Source organism: Stegostoma tigrinum, chromosome 19 (genome assembly GCF_030684315.1).
Source record: "Stegostoma tigrinum isolate sSteTig4 chromosome 19, sSteTig4.hap1, whole genome shotgun sequence".
NCBI classification, from domain to species: Eukaryota; Metazoa; Chordata; class Chondrichthyes; order Orectolobiformes; family Stegostomatidae; genus Stegostoma; species Stegostoma tigrinum.
The window spans coordinates 41,711,964-41,730,075 of record NC_081372.1 but is presented as its reverse complement, the minus strand read 5'-3'; the positions used below and the strand labels follow the sequence as shown (position 1 = coordinate 41,730,075).

At 40.6% G+C, this 18,112-nt stretch overlaps 1 protein-coding gene across 2 annotated transcripts in view; it reads left to right on the top strand.

The window, feature by feature from the left end:
- LOC125461278 (probable phospholipid-transporting ATPase IIA) overlaps nucleotides 1-18,112 on the top strand; it is a 161,413-nt gene that overhangs the window by 98,722 nt on the left and 44,579 nt on the right. For both annotated transcript variants that reach the window (XM_048549846.2, XM_048549845.2), the window contains exons 15-19: nucleotides 1,697-1,858; nucleotides 14,303-14,395; nucleotides 15,831-15,914; nucleotides 16,770-16,940; nucleotides 17,889-17,987. In XM_048549846.2, coding sequence (XP_048405803.1) covers nucleotides 1,697-1,858; nucleotides 14,303-14,395; nucleotides 15,831-15,914; nucleotides 16,770-16,940; nucleotides 17,889-17,987 — 609 coding nt within the window. The remainder of the gene's footprint in view (nucleotides 1-1,696; nucleotides 1,859-14,302; nucleotides 14,396-15,830; nucleotides 15,915-16,769; nucleotides 16,941-17,888; nucleotides 17,988-18,112) is intronic.

The window sequence follows — 18,112 nt, the reverse complement described above, 5'->3', positions numbered from 1 at the left end:
GGTGGTGACATTTAACCTGCAGTTAGCAGCAGAAGAAAAATGTGCAAAATCCGAAAGAATAATTAGTACATCAAAATGCTGTCAGATTGAATTAAGTGATGATGAACCTTAATAGCAATGAATGTCAGCTGGACCCCCAAATGCCAGCCTCAGATTTCCATCTGATTATTCAAAAGGTACATGGCAGAGATTTCTGCATTATCATTCTGTGACTGATTCTTGAAATGAGGTGGATGGTTTGGAGAATTTGGAAAATTTCATTGTCTGTGCCTCCTCATTAGTGATTCTGAAATTTTGCCATGTCACAGATGAATATTGAATGCAGTCCTGTCATTAATTAGTACTTGCCAACACACTATTACAATTATCTCCGTCTTTTAATTGTGTATAGCAGTTTGATTTATTGCAAGTACAATGTTTTGTGGTTGTCACTTTAATATAACATGGAGGAATTAAGGGGAGTTATGTGACCTGCTCTGAATTCTGCTCACAGGTTGGTTTCATTGCGAAAAATGAAAGGGGGGAGCTGGCAGGGTGTTTTACTATGAAGAAGGTGCCAAATATTCATGCCTGTAGACAAATATTAGATCTTGGGAAAACTGTGGGGAGACTATTACTTTGCAATCCAAAGTGTTAAAGAAATTGTTACATATTATACTGTTTTAATTCCAAGATGGAATAGAGTTGTTGATTTAGAAGATAATTAATTAGCAATTGTACATAGACACAAGGTCTGTGTGATTCATTTTGCCTTGGAGATTAGCTTTAAGAGGGAAAAGATCCTGAGAAAGCCATTGCTATTTTGAGTGACACCATTCCCAAGGTAACGCGAAGCCTCAAACCCAGGTGGGTCTGCAGTCATCAGAAAGGCAGAGAACAGATTTAGAAGAAGCTGGCCCTGCAGCTGAAGTGAAAAAATTGCTCACTCTGCCAAATGTTCTTGGGAGCTTGCAAGTGCTCGTCAGAATTCAAAATGGGCTGGCAGGGAAGCTGAGGCAACATTGTAAGGTAGATAAATGCCTGTTAATGTTCTAACTAATTCTAATTCCGGGAATCTCCAGTGTGATCTTCACAGTGAACGTCAGTTGTGGCATAATGAGTTACTTGGTCGGGAAAAAGAAAGGAAGTAAGCCATTGGGAACTGACATAGATTTGGAATTGTTCCTTGAGGATGAAATGTTCACATAAGAGACACTTTGATATATAAACCATAGAGTTATCAGTCATGTTAAAACTAACATAAGGAATTTTCTTACAGTAGTTTAAAGCAAAATAGTGTTAAAGTGGTGTTTTGTTTTAATTAGGAATACCACAAGTTTTATATTTTAAAATCTTGTGTGATCCTTTGTCAGTCACTGGGTATTCAAATATCTTCCCAAAAGTCATCAGTCCCTAGAGATTCGTAGAATCCCTACATAATTGTAACACAGTGTAACATAATTGCTAAGGGTTTGGTGCTACAACTAACCTGAATTGATATTAATTGCTGTGTTTAAACTCCCTCAGGAAATTAGAACATTAACAAGAATTTCTCTACCTTATAATGTTGCCTTGCAGGAACAGTACTTTACCTGGACCTGACAATTGATTAGTTTTCTTTGACTAACTATCCCTCCCCCACCACTCTTCAGCTCAGTGACCTTTCAACTCTGAATTCCAGCAGCTTGGGTGACGTTCTATCCTTGTTGTGTTTCAGGTGTCTTTGGTGCAGTGGACAGAGTGCGTAGGACTAACTCTTGTTGGCCGGGACCAATCCTCAATGCAGCTGAGGACACCTGGAGGACATATTTTGAACTTCAGTATCTTGCAAGTGTTTCCATTTACCTATGAGAGCAAGCGCATGGGAATCATTGTCAGAGTAAGTGGTGGAAAAGGACATGGAAATAAATGGTTATGCATTATCTTGTGCATTCTTTTGCTTTGTTTCTTTTTTGCTTTCTGTGTTCCCTATCACTCTTGACTACCGGGTTAAGCTTCTGTTCCACAGGTTCATATACTCTGCCAGTATGTCACCAAAGTGGCCATTATTCAATCGTGCAAAAGGCATAATACTCAAGAAATTGGACATTTGTAATACAAAGAGAAAAGCATTAAAATGCTCAGGAGATTGCTTATTTGTTTGCAACTGCAGTCTTGACATGCTGGGCATTTTCCAGTATGAACTGCTGCTATTGGTCATTATTCATGCTGCTTTGTGTGTTGGCTAGCTATTGAACTACAGGGAGCATTACCATCAGGCTGATCCTTTCCTTACTTGACATCAACATATGGATGTGTTCAGCTTAGATTGCCGGCTAGGGAGCATGTGTGGAAACTCTAACTGATACTACCCCTCCTTTGTCCAAGGACGCAAAGACCAATTGAAATCAGATAACAGAACAAAGTCAGGAAAACCAAAACTGGCGCCTTCCAGCTGGACTGGACGAAATGCTGACTGAATAAATTCACAGAAACAAGCTTTTGCATTTTTTCCTAAGATGCTTTCTCCCCTTGTAAAGGTACAATATTTTAAAATCAGTAGGTGGAATCAGTGATATCAACGCAAACAGGGGAATGCTTGAAGATTTCTTGCCATTTAAGGCAAATAAGTATAACTGTTGTGAAAGCAAGGTATTTTAGCCACATAAATAAATTGCAATATTTATCATCTGTTCTGACCACATTAATATTTTTAGCTGCAATCATTTCCTGTACTGTCGTGTGGTAAAATACATAAATGCTAATCTGTTTAATCTCTCAAGCATTTGTCTAAACAAAAACTGTTTATAGTTTTAACTGTTATTTGATCAAGCTCTGATAAATGATGACCTCGACTTATTCTTGACCTCTCTTTAATTATTGAACCTGTAGTTTGTTTCAACAAAGACAGCAGGCTATCTTACAATTTTTTTTGTCTAATTAAGGATGACATTTACCAGTGAAGGTACAAGTTGCAGGTACTTGCAGCTCCAGTACTCACACTCATACAAGTTTGCATGGAGCCCGCTGTTAAATTCTGTCATCCAGCAATCATTGATAAACAGTGCCTATATATGGATTCTGTATGGTTAAAAGCTGAGTGTGGGAGTGTAGTTTGAATGCTGTGAGATGCTTGAATTCAGGAAAGGGCCAAACATTATTAAGCATGTTCCTGAATATTTAATCCATTTATGGCTCCGTAGAAGTAAATGGTTGTGGTGAGGCATGTTTAAAGGTTGATGATCAATGGAGGGGATGTTCAATATCCAGTGATTTTTCACAGTCCATAACTTGCTGAAATCAATGACTTTGTGTATGCATCAGCGACAAAGGTTGTTAATCCAGAACTGCTGACTGAAGCCTCGTGTTGGCTGGATACTAGCACATTTTGTGTTAACTGATGAACAGGGGAGCACAGTGACATATCTCAGGCAAACACAGCAAATGCTGGCAAAACTCAACAGGTCTGGCAACATCTGTGGAGAGAGAACTGAAGATTCATACTTGAGTTGAAACATGAACTCTGTTTCTGTCTCCACAGATGCTGTCAAAACCTCTGAGTTTCTCCACCGTGAGCTGTGGTTGTTTCAAATTTCCAAACGCTTCAGTATTTTGCTTTAATTTGACAATTTTAAGGTGTAATGTTGATTTAATAGGAAGCAATAATCACTGTAAACTCAGCAAATGAGGAGGTTGACGATTGGTTCTGGGGGAATTTGCATTCTCTAAATAAAATATAATGAGGATCTCTGGAGAATTTTCTGATACTGAGAATTAGAAAGAAACGTAAGGTACAATTCTTGCCAATTTCCTCTTGTTTACTTTGCATTTCCTCTCTCTGCTGTGGCCCACTTTTGTTAATCTGTTGAACCCTTGCTGGAATATGATTCAGCGATTATCATTGGAATTCTGGGATAGCCTGTATCACTATTGTTCATACCAGGCAGTAAGAAGGATGGGTTGACACGTTGACAGAAACTATGAGCAAAGTTTTTGAAGCTTGATGGTGTGGTGCCAGAGGTGGCCAAGCCCAGGTATTTGTTTTGCGAACCAGCACATCAGTTTGCAGACATTATCACAAGTTCAGGCTATTTTCGTGAAGAATGAGTCAGGGGTGGAATGTACTTCCTATCAAATGGCAGGTTATCGGTTGTGGTAATTAAGTAAATAAAACAAAGAACTGGAGATCTGAAATAAATCAGAACAGAAATAGCTGGAGAAACTCAACAAGTCTAGCAGCATCTGTGGAGAGAAAACAAAGTTAATGTTTTGGGTCCTGATTGTGTTCTGAAGGAGGTTCACCGGATTCAGTGTCAATTCTGTTTCCTTGCTGATGAGTTTTTTTGTTTTGTTTGTGGTAATTAAATATCAGGTTTGATCTCTCTCCCTAACAGCTGGGTTTTTTCCAGTTGCATGGGTGGCTTAGACAGAGGCTGAGAAGGTGGTTATTAGACAAAGGAAAGGGGTTTGTAGGTTGTTGCTCTCAGTCCTACTGGAGATCCATTGTTACAGCCTTAAAAACAACCTATCAGTTCCTCACAACCTATTTCTTGTTGGAGTCATCCCCTTTCCTCTACTTAATCCCTAGGAGAGACATTAAAATTACAGGCACAAATTTCAACCAGTTTAGGAACCTATCAAATAATTCTTGTATGATTGCTCCATGGTTATTAAGCACATAGTGCAAAACTCTAAACCTTGTAGGTTGCTTCTCAGAAAATATGATCTCTTAATCCACAATTATCTCATTATAAAATGCTCCTGGGTTTGTCTGACGCATCACTTTAAATGATCTACTTACTGATGTATCACCATGCTGCTAATAATTTTAACCACCTAAATCTGACCCTTTCTAGTTCTGAATCTCTTTGCTGAATCCAAAGCCTAGATATGAAGTGTCCAAGTTTGTGTTTGGCCATACTGCTCTGGGAGTGGTGGAATCTGGTGTCCGTAAATGAAATGTATAGAATGAAACACAGCAGCAACATATATGCCTGTCACTATTTTTGCAGCTGTAGCTGATGGGGCATTTATCCCCCTCAGTAGATAGATGGGGTGTTTATTGATATAATTTTTGCCCAGCTCCAACAGCGCAATTGCAAGCCTAATCTGATGTTAACTGTTGCTGCAGTACCTTCTTGAATTCAGGAAAACCAGACAGTGAAAGGGAGTTGAGAATTGTCATCTGCCCAATGAAAGGGGCTTTTTCACCATTCATTACAGGGCAGGTGCAGCTGAGTGCACCCTCTCCTCAGAAACCTTTCTAGTCCTTCAATGAAGCCTTTGACATTCACAGCATGGATTGTCAATACCCCAGACCCTAGCCTTCCTGTTTGCCAACCTCTCCCAAATGTTAGGGCCAGCCTCAGTGGTCCCTAGTTTCAGTTTCTTACTGCCAGGATTCCTTCTTACCTACTACCAGACCTTTTGGACAGCTACTGGGTATGGTTTCATGATGTTAATGAGGTCTTCATTTACACCAGCCATTACTGAGACTGTCAATATGTCCGTAATAACATGACACCCACTGTCTGATGGAGCTCGAGAGAACAAATTGTATTTTTGTTTGATTTATGTTACGTTTTTTTGAATTTCATTGTAATTGTGGTGTTAATTTCAAATTATTAGGCCAAGACAGTTTTTATTTTGGCTAACATTGTGATATTTCAATTGAATCTTTAGTGATCAGCCAATGGTTTTCTTTTTCTCTCTTTTGACCTACACCACTTCATGCTATAAATAGCACATTTATTTTGAAGGATATTTATTAGTCCGAGTTCTACTTTGCAACTTATCCAAGTCTAAATCATTATATTCTCTAAAAGTAATGTACCATACAATTTTATTTCATCTGCAAATTTATTTAACCATGGTAAATTAACATATTAAACAGACAAGAATTTGGCATATGACTCTTGCGTCTAATACAATATTTGGATGCTGCTACAAAGCTACTGTTTTCTTTTCAAAGTAAACAAAAATTGTGAATGTACATTTACTGTAGGGAGAGAAACCTTGGAATGTCACACCTGAAGTGCCAAATGTGTTATAAACAAAAGCTCTTAAAAAGTTGAAGTCAAAACAATCTAGATTTTCTATAAAAACAGAAGTTGCTGGAAATGCTTAGCAATTCTGATGCTGCTTGGCCTGCTGTGTTCATCCAGCTCTACACCTTGTTATCTCTGGTTTTCTTATGTATCTGCTGCCCTTGTCCTTCTAGATGGAAGCGGTTGTGGCAACATCTGTGAATACAAAATCATAGTTAATGCTTCAGGTACGATGACCCTTCCTCAGAACTTTGCTATCCCTGTAGCCACAGTAGATCAGAGGAGTTGACTGCTCTGCTCTCCCAGCCCTTCAGCAGGAAACTGTCTCCTGTTCATCAAGACACAAATTCCCATTGTATGTTGTGGTACTTTTCTAAAAATGTACAGATTTCAGATTCAACTGCAACCCCTGGCCTGGGTGTGATAGTAGACTAGTGTGTTATGAAATAGAGTTTAAGGAGAATAATTAAGCACAGCTGCACTACAGGTAAAAAGGAAAGATAATCTCTCACTCTAAGTGCAGCAAGCAATTGAAAGGAAACAGAAGAAAAGAAGATCAGTGAACCTGCAAATCCCAAAATTTCAATAATCAATTCACCTACCAACATCGGTATTACCAATTATCAATCAATATAAGAGTCGCAACATTCTATTGTCTATCGTTGTGAACTCAAAGACTAATCCACGTATATATTTTTAACTTGTATCTTTTTTGGTCTCACCTCTTGTTTTTAAGCCTGTGTATATGTACGTTACGTTATTATTTCTTTCATTTTTAGTATTATATAAATTAATTCTTCCTGTAACTCAAAGGCTGGTAAAATTGGCTCCTTTTCAAATACAAATTAGTTTTGGTCCGGGAGAAATACAGCAATTTTTGGAATCCTTTTCAAATTAACCCAGTTGTAACTGAGAGGGTCAGTGTATTCAGAAGGGAAGCCAGTTCAGCCCTCATTGCCTGGGTGCTTGATAATATTAGTATCTGTGTGAAACTGTAATAAATTGTGGAACTTCACCCCAGGACTGGTCAATGTAATTACTAATAGAAATATTGGTAAAGAGAGAAACAAGCTTCTTTGGTTGAGGCTTGCTGGAGGTCATATGATGAAATCTTCAGGAATAGGTCCAATCAAATTTAACAACCTCTGGTATATTGACTGGAGCAATATCATTCCATTTCAGTCTCCAACAGGATGGGCTGTCATCATCTTGGCCTTTGTGAGTATTGAAGATAACAGTTTTCATCTTTAAAATGTTAACTTTGGATATTTTACGGTGTAAGAGCATATTGGTAATGTGAGTAGTTACATGTATTGATCTTCATTTTTCATTTTACTTTTGTGTCCTTTTTTTGATCAGTGACCCAACTTGCCACATTGCTTTCACACATGAGATTTTATCAAACATTTGCAATTCTTAATGCTATAATTTGTTCGTAATTGTAGAAGAAATTGAATTCCAGGATTTGTTATGATTATAAATAGAAACATAAAGCTGTGTTCAGAGTGAAAGTACAGTTTCTGAAACTATACAGCTACCAAGTATTTCAGTTGTAATTGTAAAAAATTGTGAAGAAGACACTTGTTACACTTGCCGTTATTACTCAGTGCATTCAGTGGAGGAGTTGGATGATATGTTGCAGCTGTTCAGGACACTGGTTAGAACACTTTTGGAATACTGTGTACAGTTCTGGTCTCCCTCCAATTGGAAAGATATTGTGAAACCTGAAAGCGTTCAGAAAAGTTTTACAAGGACATTGCCAGCGATTGAAGGTTTGAGCTATAGGGAAAGGCCGAATAGACTGGGGCTTTTTCTCTGGAGTGTTGGAGGCTGAGGGGTGACATTATAGGTTTGTATAAAATCATGAGGGGCACAGACACGGTGAGTAGCCAAGATCTTTATCCCATGGTAGGAAAGTCCAAAACTAGAAGGTATAGGTTTAAGGTGAGAGTGGAAGGATTTAAAAGGGACCGAAGGGGCAACGTTTTCACACTGAGGATGATGCGTGAATAGAATGAGCTGCCAGAAGAATTGATGCAGGCTGGTACAATTACACCATTTAAAATGCATCTGAATGGGTACATAAATAGGAAGGGGTTGGAGGGGTATGGGGAAAATGTTTGCAAATGGGACTAGCTTAATTTAGGATACCTGGCCAGCACGGACAAGTTGGATCATAAGAACATAGAAATTAGGAGCAGGAGTAGGCCATCCGGCCCCTCGAGCCTGCCCTGCCATTCAATAAGATCATGGGTGATCTTTTTGAGACTCAGCTCCACTTACCCGCCCACTCACCATAACCCTTAAATCCTTTACTGTTCAAAACATTTATCTAGCCTTGCTTTAAGCACATTCAGCTTCACTGGGCAGGGAATTCCACAGAGTCACAACCCTTTAAGTGAAAAAGTTCCTCCTGACCTCAGTCCTACATCTGCTTCACTTTATTTTGAGCCTATGCCCCCTCGTCTTAGTTTCACCTGCTAGTGGAAACAACCTCCCTGCCTCCACCCTATCTATTCCCTTCATAATCTTATGATTCTATAAGGTCTTCCCTCATTCTTCTGAATTCCAATGAGTATAATCCCAGCCTACTCAGCCTTTCCTCATAAAGCGACCCTCTCAACTCTGGAATCAACTGAGTGAGTCTCCTCTGCACCCCCTCCAGTGCTAGTATATCCCTTCTCAAGTAAGGAGACCAAAACTGCACTCAGTACTCCAGGTTGGCCTCACCAGGACCTTATACAGCTGCAGCACAGCCTCCCTGTTTTTAAACTCCATCCCTCTAGCAATGGCAGACAAAATTCCATTTGCCTTTTTAATTGCACCTGCCATCCTACTTTTTGCGATTCATGCACAAGGACACTCCAGTGTGCTGCAATATTTTACCGTTTAAAACATAGTCCACTTTGCTGTTATTCCTACCAAAATGGATGACCTCACACTTATCAACATTGTACTCCATCTGCCAGACCTTTGCCCACTCACTTAGACTATTTATATCCCTCTGCAGACTTTCAGTGTCTTCTGCACACTTTGCTCTACCACTCACCTTAGTGTCATCTGCAAATTTTGACGCACTACACTTAGTCCCCAACTCTAAGTCATCTATGTAAATTGTAAACAATTGCGGTCCCAACACTGATCCCTGAGGCACACCACTAGCCACTGACCACCAACCAGAAAAACACCCATTTACCCCTACTCTTTGCTTTCTACTAGCCAACAAGTTCTCTATCCATGCCAATACATTACCTGTAATACCGTGCAACTTTATCTTATGTGCCTTTGATGTGGCACCTTGTCAAATGCCTTCTGGAAATCCAAATACACCACATCGACAGGTTCTCCATTGTCCACCATACAAGTAATGTCCTCAAAGAATTTCACCAAATTAGTTAAACATGACCTACCCTTCATGAACCCATGCTGCGTGTTCCCAATGGGACAATTTCTATCTAGATGTCATGCTGTTTCTTCCTTAATGATAGATTCAAATGTTTTCCTGCTACTGAAGTTAAGCTAACTGGCCTAGAGTTACCTGCTTCTTGTCTACTTCCTTTTTCAAACAGTGGCATCACACTGGCTGTTTTCCAATCTGAGGGAACTACCCCAGAGTCCAGTGAATTTTGGTATTTAATTACTAGTGCATTTGCAATTTCCCCTGTCACCTCATTTAGCACCCTGGGATGCATCTCATCAGGGCCAGGAGACTTGTCTACCATTATCCCTGTTAGCTTGCCCAGCACTGCCTCGTTAGTGTTGATAGTTTCTAGGTCCTGCTATAACCTTCTTGCCATCAGTGCTCGGCAGGTTATTTGTGTCTTCCACTGTGAAGACTGACACAAAATAACTGTTTAATGCCTAAGCTATTTCCTCATACCTAATTATTAAATTTGCCTTCTCATCCTCTAAAGGACCAATGTTTACCTTCACTACTCTTTTGCGATTTACATATTTATAGAAACTTTTGCTGCCTGTTTTTATATTTTGAGCCAGTTTACTGTCGTAATCTAAATTACTTTTCTTTACAACTGTTTTTGTGGTTTTCTGTTGGCCTTTAAAGATTTCCCAGTTGCTTTCTTGTATGTGTTGTTTTTTTCAATCTGATACTTCCCTCTATTTCCTCAGACATCCATGGCTGGCTCTCTCCTCCTACAGTTCTTCCTTATCACTGAAATATACTTCTGCTGATCACTGTGAAAAATTGTTTTAAAAGTCTCCACTGTTCCTCAATTGTCCCAGCATAAAGTTTTTGCTCCCATTCTACCTTAGCTAACTGCTCCCTCATCCCATCATAGTCTCCTTTGTTTAAGCACAGAATATTGGTACTGGATTTAACCTTCTCACACTCCATCTGTATTTTAAATTCAACCATACTGTGATCGCTCCTTCCAAGAGGATCCCTAGCTGTGAGATCATTAATTATTCCTGTCTCATTACACAGGTCTAGATCTAGGATAGCCTACTCCCTCGTAGGTTCCATTACATATTGTTCAAGGAAATTATCGCAGATGCATTCTATGAATCCTGCCTCAAGGCTACCATGACCAACCTAGTTCGACCAATCCATATGTGTATTAAAATCCCCCATTATAATTGTTGTCCCATTTTTATGTGCATTAGCTATTTCTATGTTTATTGCCTGCCCCACCATGATGTCATTATTTGGTGGCCTATAGACCACACCTGTCAGTGACTTCTTCTCCCTGCTATTCCTAATTTCCACCGAAATGGATTTACCTTCTGTTCAGTAGAACCTATATCATCTCTTACTACCGCCCTAATATCATCCTTAAAAATCAGAGTGACACCACCTCCCTTACCTTCCTGCCTGTCCTTCCAAACAGGTTGATTGATACCTCTGGATATTTAACTCCGTCATGACCATCCTGCAAATGTGTCTTTGTAGTGGCCACTAAATCATATCCACTTGCCATGATTTGCACCGTCAACTCATCCACCTCGTTCCGTATACTCCGAGCATTCAGGTAAAGTGCCCTTATGCCAGTTTTTGCACCTTTTTGAGTCCTTTTGCTTCCATTTCTGACAGCTCTTGAGTTCTCCTTCCCTCTAACTTTTTTCTTAACTTTCAATGGAGTTGAAGCTTCCTCGTCACCTGCTAACCTGCTGCTTTGCCTTACATTAATTGTTATACTCCCTGTACACTCACTCCTCCCTCCCTCCCCCCCCACCCCACCCTGCCCCCCAACTCAGGGTCTGTTTCCATGCTGTACAATTGTATGACTCTAGGAACTCACTTGCCCAGCAACAGCTTTATCCTCACTCTTGGTGATTTTGGATTTGTCTTTGTTTTTACATGGCCAATAAATATTGAAAAATTTGAAACAGACATGCTGCATATCTCAGAACGTACAGTTATACATGTTCAACAGACGATGTTTAGCTTTGTATTTAACATGACATGATTAGGATAGTAATGTTGTTGCACATTTCTATTTATAGCTGCCTGTTGTTTAATAGGGTGATGATTCCTTCTCTAGTTTGTTCCTTTTTGTTCAGCTGCCATATACTCACTGAGATCACAGAGGCCTATGCTACCGATAGGACAATTCAGCAGGGATCATTTGAGAAAGTAACAGCCTCCTGCTGAACTTGCCTTAGGGAAATGGCTAACGTGCAATGACTGCAGAAACTGCGTCAGTATTTATAAACATTGTGGTTGCTTCAAACGAGACAGGAAGTCCAGCTTTGTATTTTGTATTCACAAGCAAAGTTAGCTGTATTCATGCTAAACTGCATTTCACTTCTTGATCCATGAGCTGTACGTCCAAACCAAGTGATATCACCAAAATTCAATCCTGAGAAGTCGTCACTTGTCCGTTTAGCCAGTCTGTTGTTGTATAAAAGCAAAATAACAATTTACAAATGAAGATAATAAAATGTGAGGCTGGATGAACACAGCAGGCCAAGCAGCATCTCAGGAGCACAAAAGCTGACGTTTCGGGCCTAGACCCTTCATCAGAGAGGGGGATGGGGGGAGGGAACTGGAATAAATAGGGAGAGAGGGGGAGGCGGACCAAAGATGGAGAGTAAAGAAGATAGGTGGAGAGAGTGTAGGTGGGGAGGTAGGGAGGGGATAGGTCAGTCCAGGGAAGACGGACAGGTCAAGGAGGTGGGATGAGGTTAGTAGGTAGCTGGGGGTGCGGCTTGGGGTGGGAGGAAGGGATGGGTGAGAGGAAGAACAGGTTAGGGAGGCAGAGACAGGTTGGACTGGTTTTGGGATGCAGTGGGTGGGGGGGAAGAGTTGGGCTGGTTGTGTGGTGCAGTGGGGGGAGGGGACGAACTGGGCTGGTTTTGGGATGCAGTAGGAGAAGGGGAGATTTTGAAACTGGTGAAGTCCACATTGATACCATATGGCTGCAGGGTTCCCAGGCGGAATATGAGTTGCTGTTCCTGCAACCTTCGTGTGGCATCATTGTGGCACTGCAGGAGGCCCATGATGGACATGTCATCTAGAGAATGGGAGGGGGAGTGGAAATGGTTTGCGACTGGGAGGTGCAGTTGTTTGTTGCGGACTGAGTGGAGGTGTTCTGCAAAGCGGTCCCCAAGCCTCCGCTTGGTTTCCCCAATGTAGAGGAAGCCGCACCGGGTACAGTGGATGCAGTATACCACATTGGCAGATGTGCAGGTGAACCTCTGCTTAATGTGGAATGTCATCTTGGGGCCTGGGATGGGGGTGAGGGAGGAGGTGTGGGGACAAGTGTAGCATTTCCTGCGGTTGCAGGGGAAGGTGCCGGGTGTGGTGGGGTTGGAGGGCAGTGTGGAGCGAACAAGAACAGCTCTTCCCCCCCACCCACTGCATCCCAAAACCAGTCCAACCTGCCTCTGCCTCCCTAACCGGTTCTTCCTCTCACCCATCCCTTCCTCCCACCCCAAGCCGCACCCCCAGCTACCTACTAACCTCATCCCACCTCCTTGACCTGTCCGTCTTCCCTGGACTGACCTATCCCCTCCCTACCTCCCCACCTACACTCTCTCCACCTATCTTCTTTACTCTCCATCTTCGGTCCGCCTCCCCCTCTCTCCCTATTTATTCCAGTTCCCTCCCCCCATCCCCCTCTCTGATGAAGGGTCTAGGCCCGAAACGTCAGCTTTTGTGCTCCTGAGATGCTGCTTGGCCTGCTGTGTTCATCCAGCCTCACATTTTATTATCTTGGAATTCTCCAGCATCTGCAGTTCCCATTATCTCTGATACAATTTACAAATGAAGTTGAGTTTTTAAAACCTACAACAATAAGTGATATTCCACAGATAAAGATGGACAGTACACCTGTCCATTGCCTCTGTGCATCAATTCTTCTGATGTGAGTGATTTTATAGCAGGGCTTGATTAGAATTATATGTGGAAATTTGAGAGGATTTTGTTCTCTTTTCACTGTGCTTACCTCATCTAATAGAAAAATTTGAATGCATTATCTACTGAACTTAAGCCTGCAAGATGTACTTTAAGGTTTAAAAATAACTTGAAGTGTGCTAACTATGTCAAGCTAAAAGAAAACTGTCAATTGTAAGCATTTAATGTTTGCAGTGTTACCATATAAAACAGGACACCGTGCTTACAAAAGATTTGGTGGGCTACATGTGAGGATAGTGAATATTGGAAGACTATTTGTGCACATACAGTTAATTTTGTTTCATGCTGAAGTCAGCAAGCTCTGAAAATGAGTGCTGGGCTGGAGTAATCTCTGAAGGACAGTTTCTAGGATCCTTGATTATAAAGTAACCAAAGTAAGTTCCGATTGTGCCTCATCTTTTATACAGCATTTCCTGAGGAAAAGTTGAGATGTGATTTTTGTTGGTGTGAATTCCCCCTTGAGCATTCCTTTGACATGCTTTGGCAAATGGCTGTCTTCTATTTGCGATCAAAAATACAAGGTTTTAGGTTTCACAAACAAATAATGTCTGTTAACTTGGACAGAGATTTTAAATAAGTTTGTGCCTCTTTAGTCCTTCCTAAACTCTCTACTGTCTTTCCTTTTTAAATCACATTGAAACCCATCCAGTCACCACTCCAAGTATGTACTTTGCTGTGTAGGCATACAGATATGTTTTCCATACCCATGCTGTTCAAACATACTGGAACATTTTTTACATTGAAGCAGTGATATAACTGAAAGTTATTTTTATATTGATTGGCAGTCTGAGATGTTGACCATTGATTGGTTAAAGTTTGATGAATCAAAAATGATTGTGTAGATCATTTGCATTAACTATTAGGAGTTTGACTTTGAACAAAGTAATTGAGCTGCTCTTCTTGCAATTGTGTTCTTGTCTAGGATGAATCTACAGGAGAGATTACCTTCTACATGAAAGGGGCTGATGTGGTCATGATGGGAATTGTTCAGTATAATGACTGGCTTGAAGAAGAGGTATGTCATGTTCATTCATTAATTCAAAAGACCAGGCCCTTCAATGGCTGCATCCCTCTGTATCTGTGCACAAATATCCTCTAGTACATTTTTAAAAAAAATCAATAAGAAGTGGCCACTGTAGATGCTATCTTAATTTTCATTATTTACACACGGAAGCTGCTAATCTTGTAGCCATGATCTTAAATGCTACACTTGATGAGAATAGGATAGCTAGGAGATTACCTCCGGGTTCACACTGCTCACACCCATTGGCCCCTCGCTTCCTGGTGTCTGGAGGCGTTGGAGGTACTGACTGCAGTCAGCAATGGAGCTCAGATATAGGTAAAAGGTGGGATATCACGGCAGCTCAAGTTTGTTTGGTGGCAACTCTTTCCACCAGAAGCAGATGACCAATGATATCTTTTAACTTGGACAGAGTTTTAAATAAGGTCATGACTTTTTCTTCCTTCTGGAACTCTGTAGTCTCTTTCACTTTTTAAATCACCTTGAACCCCATCCTGTCATTCACCTGTACTTTGCTGTGCAGGCATGTGTTTTCCATCCATATGCTGTTGAAGCATATTTGAACATTCTTTACAATGAAGCAGTGATATAAATGATGATTTATTTATTTATAGGCATTATTTATAAGGATTTTTTTTTCTTTGTTGCAAGATGGGAATACAGGGGTACCTTTTATGTCCTACAAGGAAATCTTTGTTTCCAGCCTATGCCACAAGCCTTATTTCTCTGTCCCAGGTTTGCAGTTCTGTCCAGACAGAACTTGACTTAATTCATGCTGAGGACTATTATCTTGAGTTCTAGCATCTGCTACACACTACTCAGAATCTGTCGCCTGCCCATTGGCTAAGAGTGTCCCCTAGATCAAGGTGGAAGACTCACAGCCCAACACATAAGAAAGCATGAGCCTAAAATTTCACCCGCCCTATGTAGCACTGTGGTATGATCTAGTTACTCACCACGTTACCATTCCGCATCTTGTCTTAGCTTTGGCTCTTGTACCTCTCAGTCAAATTCACCAACCTCCTGCTTAGTGAGGAGCAAAAGATATTTTAGTAATAAACACTGAGCACAGAATCATGATTTTTAGCACTTAGGGTTTGGAAAGAGCTAGTGAAGCAAGAGGAAAACTTCAGCAAATAACTCTTGCTTGCACTGAATCATACTCTATCGTATTATTTTGAAGTGGATGCAATTATAATTTATTCATTTATTTATTTATACCAGAATAAATATAGTTGAGCACCTGGGCAATAAATAATTAGAGGCCATAGGATATATCACACGCCTCAAAATAAAGAACACATTATTTCAATAGGATGCTTTATTAAGAATTCCTTGCCATGTGTGGTTATAAACTTATCTGTCAGAAATCTAATTAACATGAACCATCAGATTTATTTCTGATATTCTGATTGCTGTTTGATTACAGTGTGGGAACATGGCTAGAGAAGGACTTCGAGTTCTGGTTGTTGCTAAAAAGTCTTTGACAGAAGAGCAGTACCAGGATTTTGAGGTAACTAAATCTCTAGTTGCATATGCATTTCATCAAAACATTCCCTGAAAACCTAGCAATTTAAGAGCTATACTGCCTGTCCAGAGGTAGGTAGAGGAGAACACAATCAACCAGTTTTTCAACTCAATGTTTTCTTAAAGACATTGTGGGCAATGAAGAAATGTGAAACTGAGGGTGATTGATGGCTTGACTATAATGCTTTCTACATTGTTATGCACTGTCATGACTTAGATAATTAAGGCCAGAACTGTACTGAGGGTGGGACGAATTGACAAAATCACCCCAGGCCTTGTATGGGCCCATTGGCACCTAGGACGAACCAGAAGCCAGGACCAAGGTGACCTTTGAATAGGAGAGATTCCAATGTGTAACCCTTCATTTTGTTTCCAGTTTAGTTTGAATGCGACAAAGTGTCATTAATGCAAAGGAATTTCAAAATTGTTTGAACTCCATTATAGTTAAACAGAGAAATAAAAGGGGATATGTATCAGATAGAGGTGTTGAATGATAATCACAAACTTGCAAACTCTGAGACCTTCATACAGAAAAGCTGGGCAACCTTAGCAAGGTGATTGCTGCATAGTCAGCTTTATCCCGGGTGAGGAGATACCCAACACAGTGTGATTTGATTGGGGATTTGCAACTCTTAGAGGTGACCATTTAGCAAGTTAATAGAGGGCGCAAGTGGAAATTCAGTATGTCAAAGGGCTAACATTTTGGAAGAAAACCAAATAGCTTTTCTTTTCAGACTACTGTAACTTTCTCTCGTTCATCAGACTAAGTTGTGGCAAAATTACCTGATAAGAATATTGTGGACTAGAATGAATGAATTTTAAAGGAGTGTCTCTTCTTCAGACTCGTTACAATCAAGCAAAACTAAGTGTTCATGATCGATCATTGAAAGTGGCAACTGTGATTGAGAGTTTGGAGATGGAAATGGAGCTTCTTTGCCTGACTGGTGTGGAGGACCAGCTGCAAGTTGATGTCAGGCCTACCTTAGAGATGCTGAGAAATGCGGGGATAAAGGTAAGAACCCAGTGGAAAAGAGCCAAGGCTCTGCCGTGGCTGACCTTTTTAAAAAAAGTGACCAATTTAGACTGTAATTCGAATCCTTACTTGTAGTTGCATTGAACATGTTTATTTTTGGTCAGTAGAGGCCAAAACAAGGGTTCAGGCAAGAAAATGACCACAATGGCTTCAGGGCTGAGGGGTTGCATGTGGATGGATTGGAGAAACTGGGATTGCCCTCCTGAGAGCAAAGAAGTGTTCAAATCATGGGGGCCTAGAGTGGAAGGATAGAGAAGAAACTATTTGCTTTGACAGAACAGTTGATAACCACAGCGCACAAAGATGATTGTCAAAAGAATCAAAGATGATTTGAGGAAAATCATTTTTACATATTAATCTGGAGCATCATGCCAGAAAGGGTGATGGTGGAAAATCCAATTGAATCTTTCAAAAGGGAGTTAGCTTGTATGTGAATTAGAACTTGGCACAGCAACAGCTAAAGAGCAATACAGTAGTACTAGCTGAATTACTCGTGTAGAGCTGGTGTGGCCTTGGTGGACTGCTGCAGTTTTTCTATAATCTAAAAGTAAAGGGTTAAAGTTGAAGTTACGTGGCAGTCTGGAATCTCAAATTAGCCTGAGACTGCCGCCTTGGTGAAGGTTTACTTGTGACTTCCGTATGCTTGGTATTTTCTTAGTTTATTGCGTCTTTTATATTAAGGCATGGAATGGTTACATCACAGACAGACTGTTTGGCCCATTGTTTTAATGCTGGCCCCCAGCAACAGCAACCCAGCCAGTCTCTCTCCCTGCCTCTTTCCTATAGCACTGCAATTTATTTTGTGTTCAAATCATTATCAATCCGGTTTTCCCTCCTAATTTTGTATTCCAATTTACATTCTATGCCATTTTACATCATCGCGGACATTGCTTGTAGTGCTAGTTATTTTGTTATGGCTTGTTCTAGGTATGGATGCTCACTGGGGACAAACTTGAAACAGCAACTTGCACAGCAAAAAATGCACATCTAGTAACCAGGAACCAAGATATTCACATCTTCCGAACTGTAAGTGTTTCCACCATGATTTGTTTGTCACTGCCACCACTGGATGCCCATTTATTTGCATGTCACTGAGTTCTTCATCTTCAATATCAGGAGCACCTTTCAAAATGATTGTGCTTTCTTCTAGT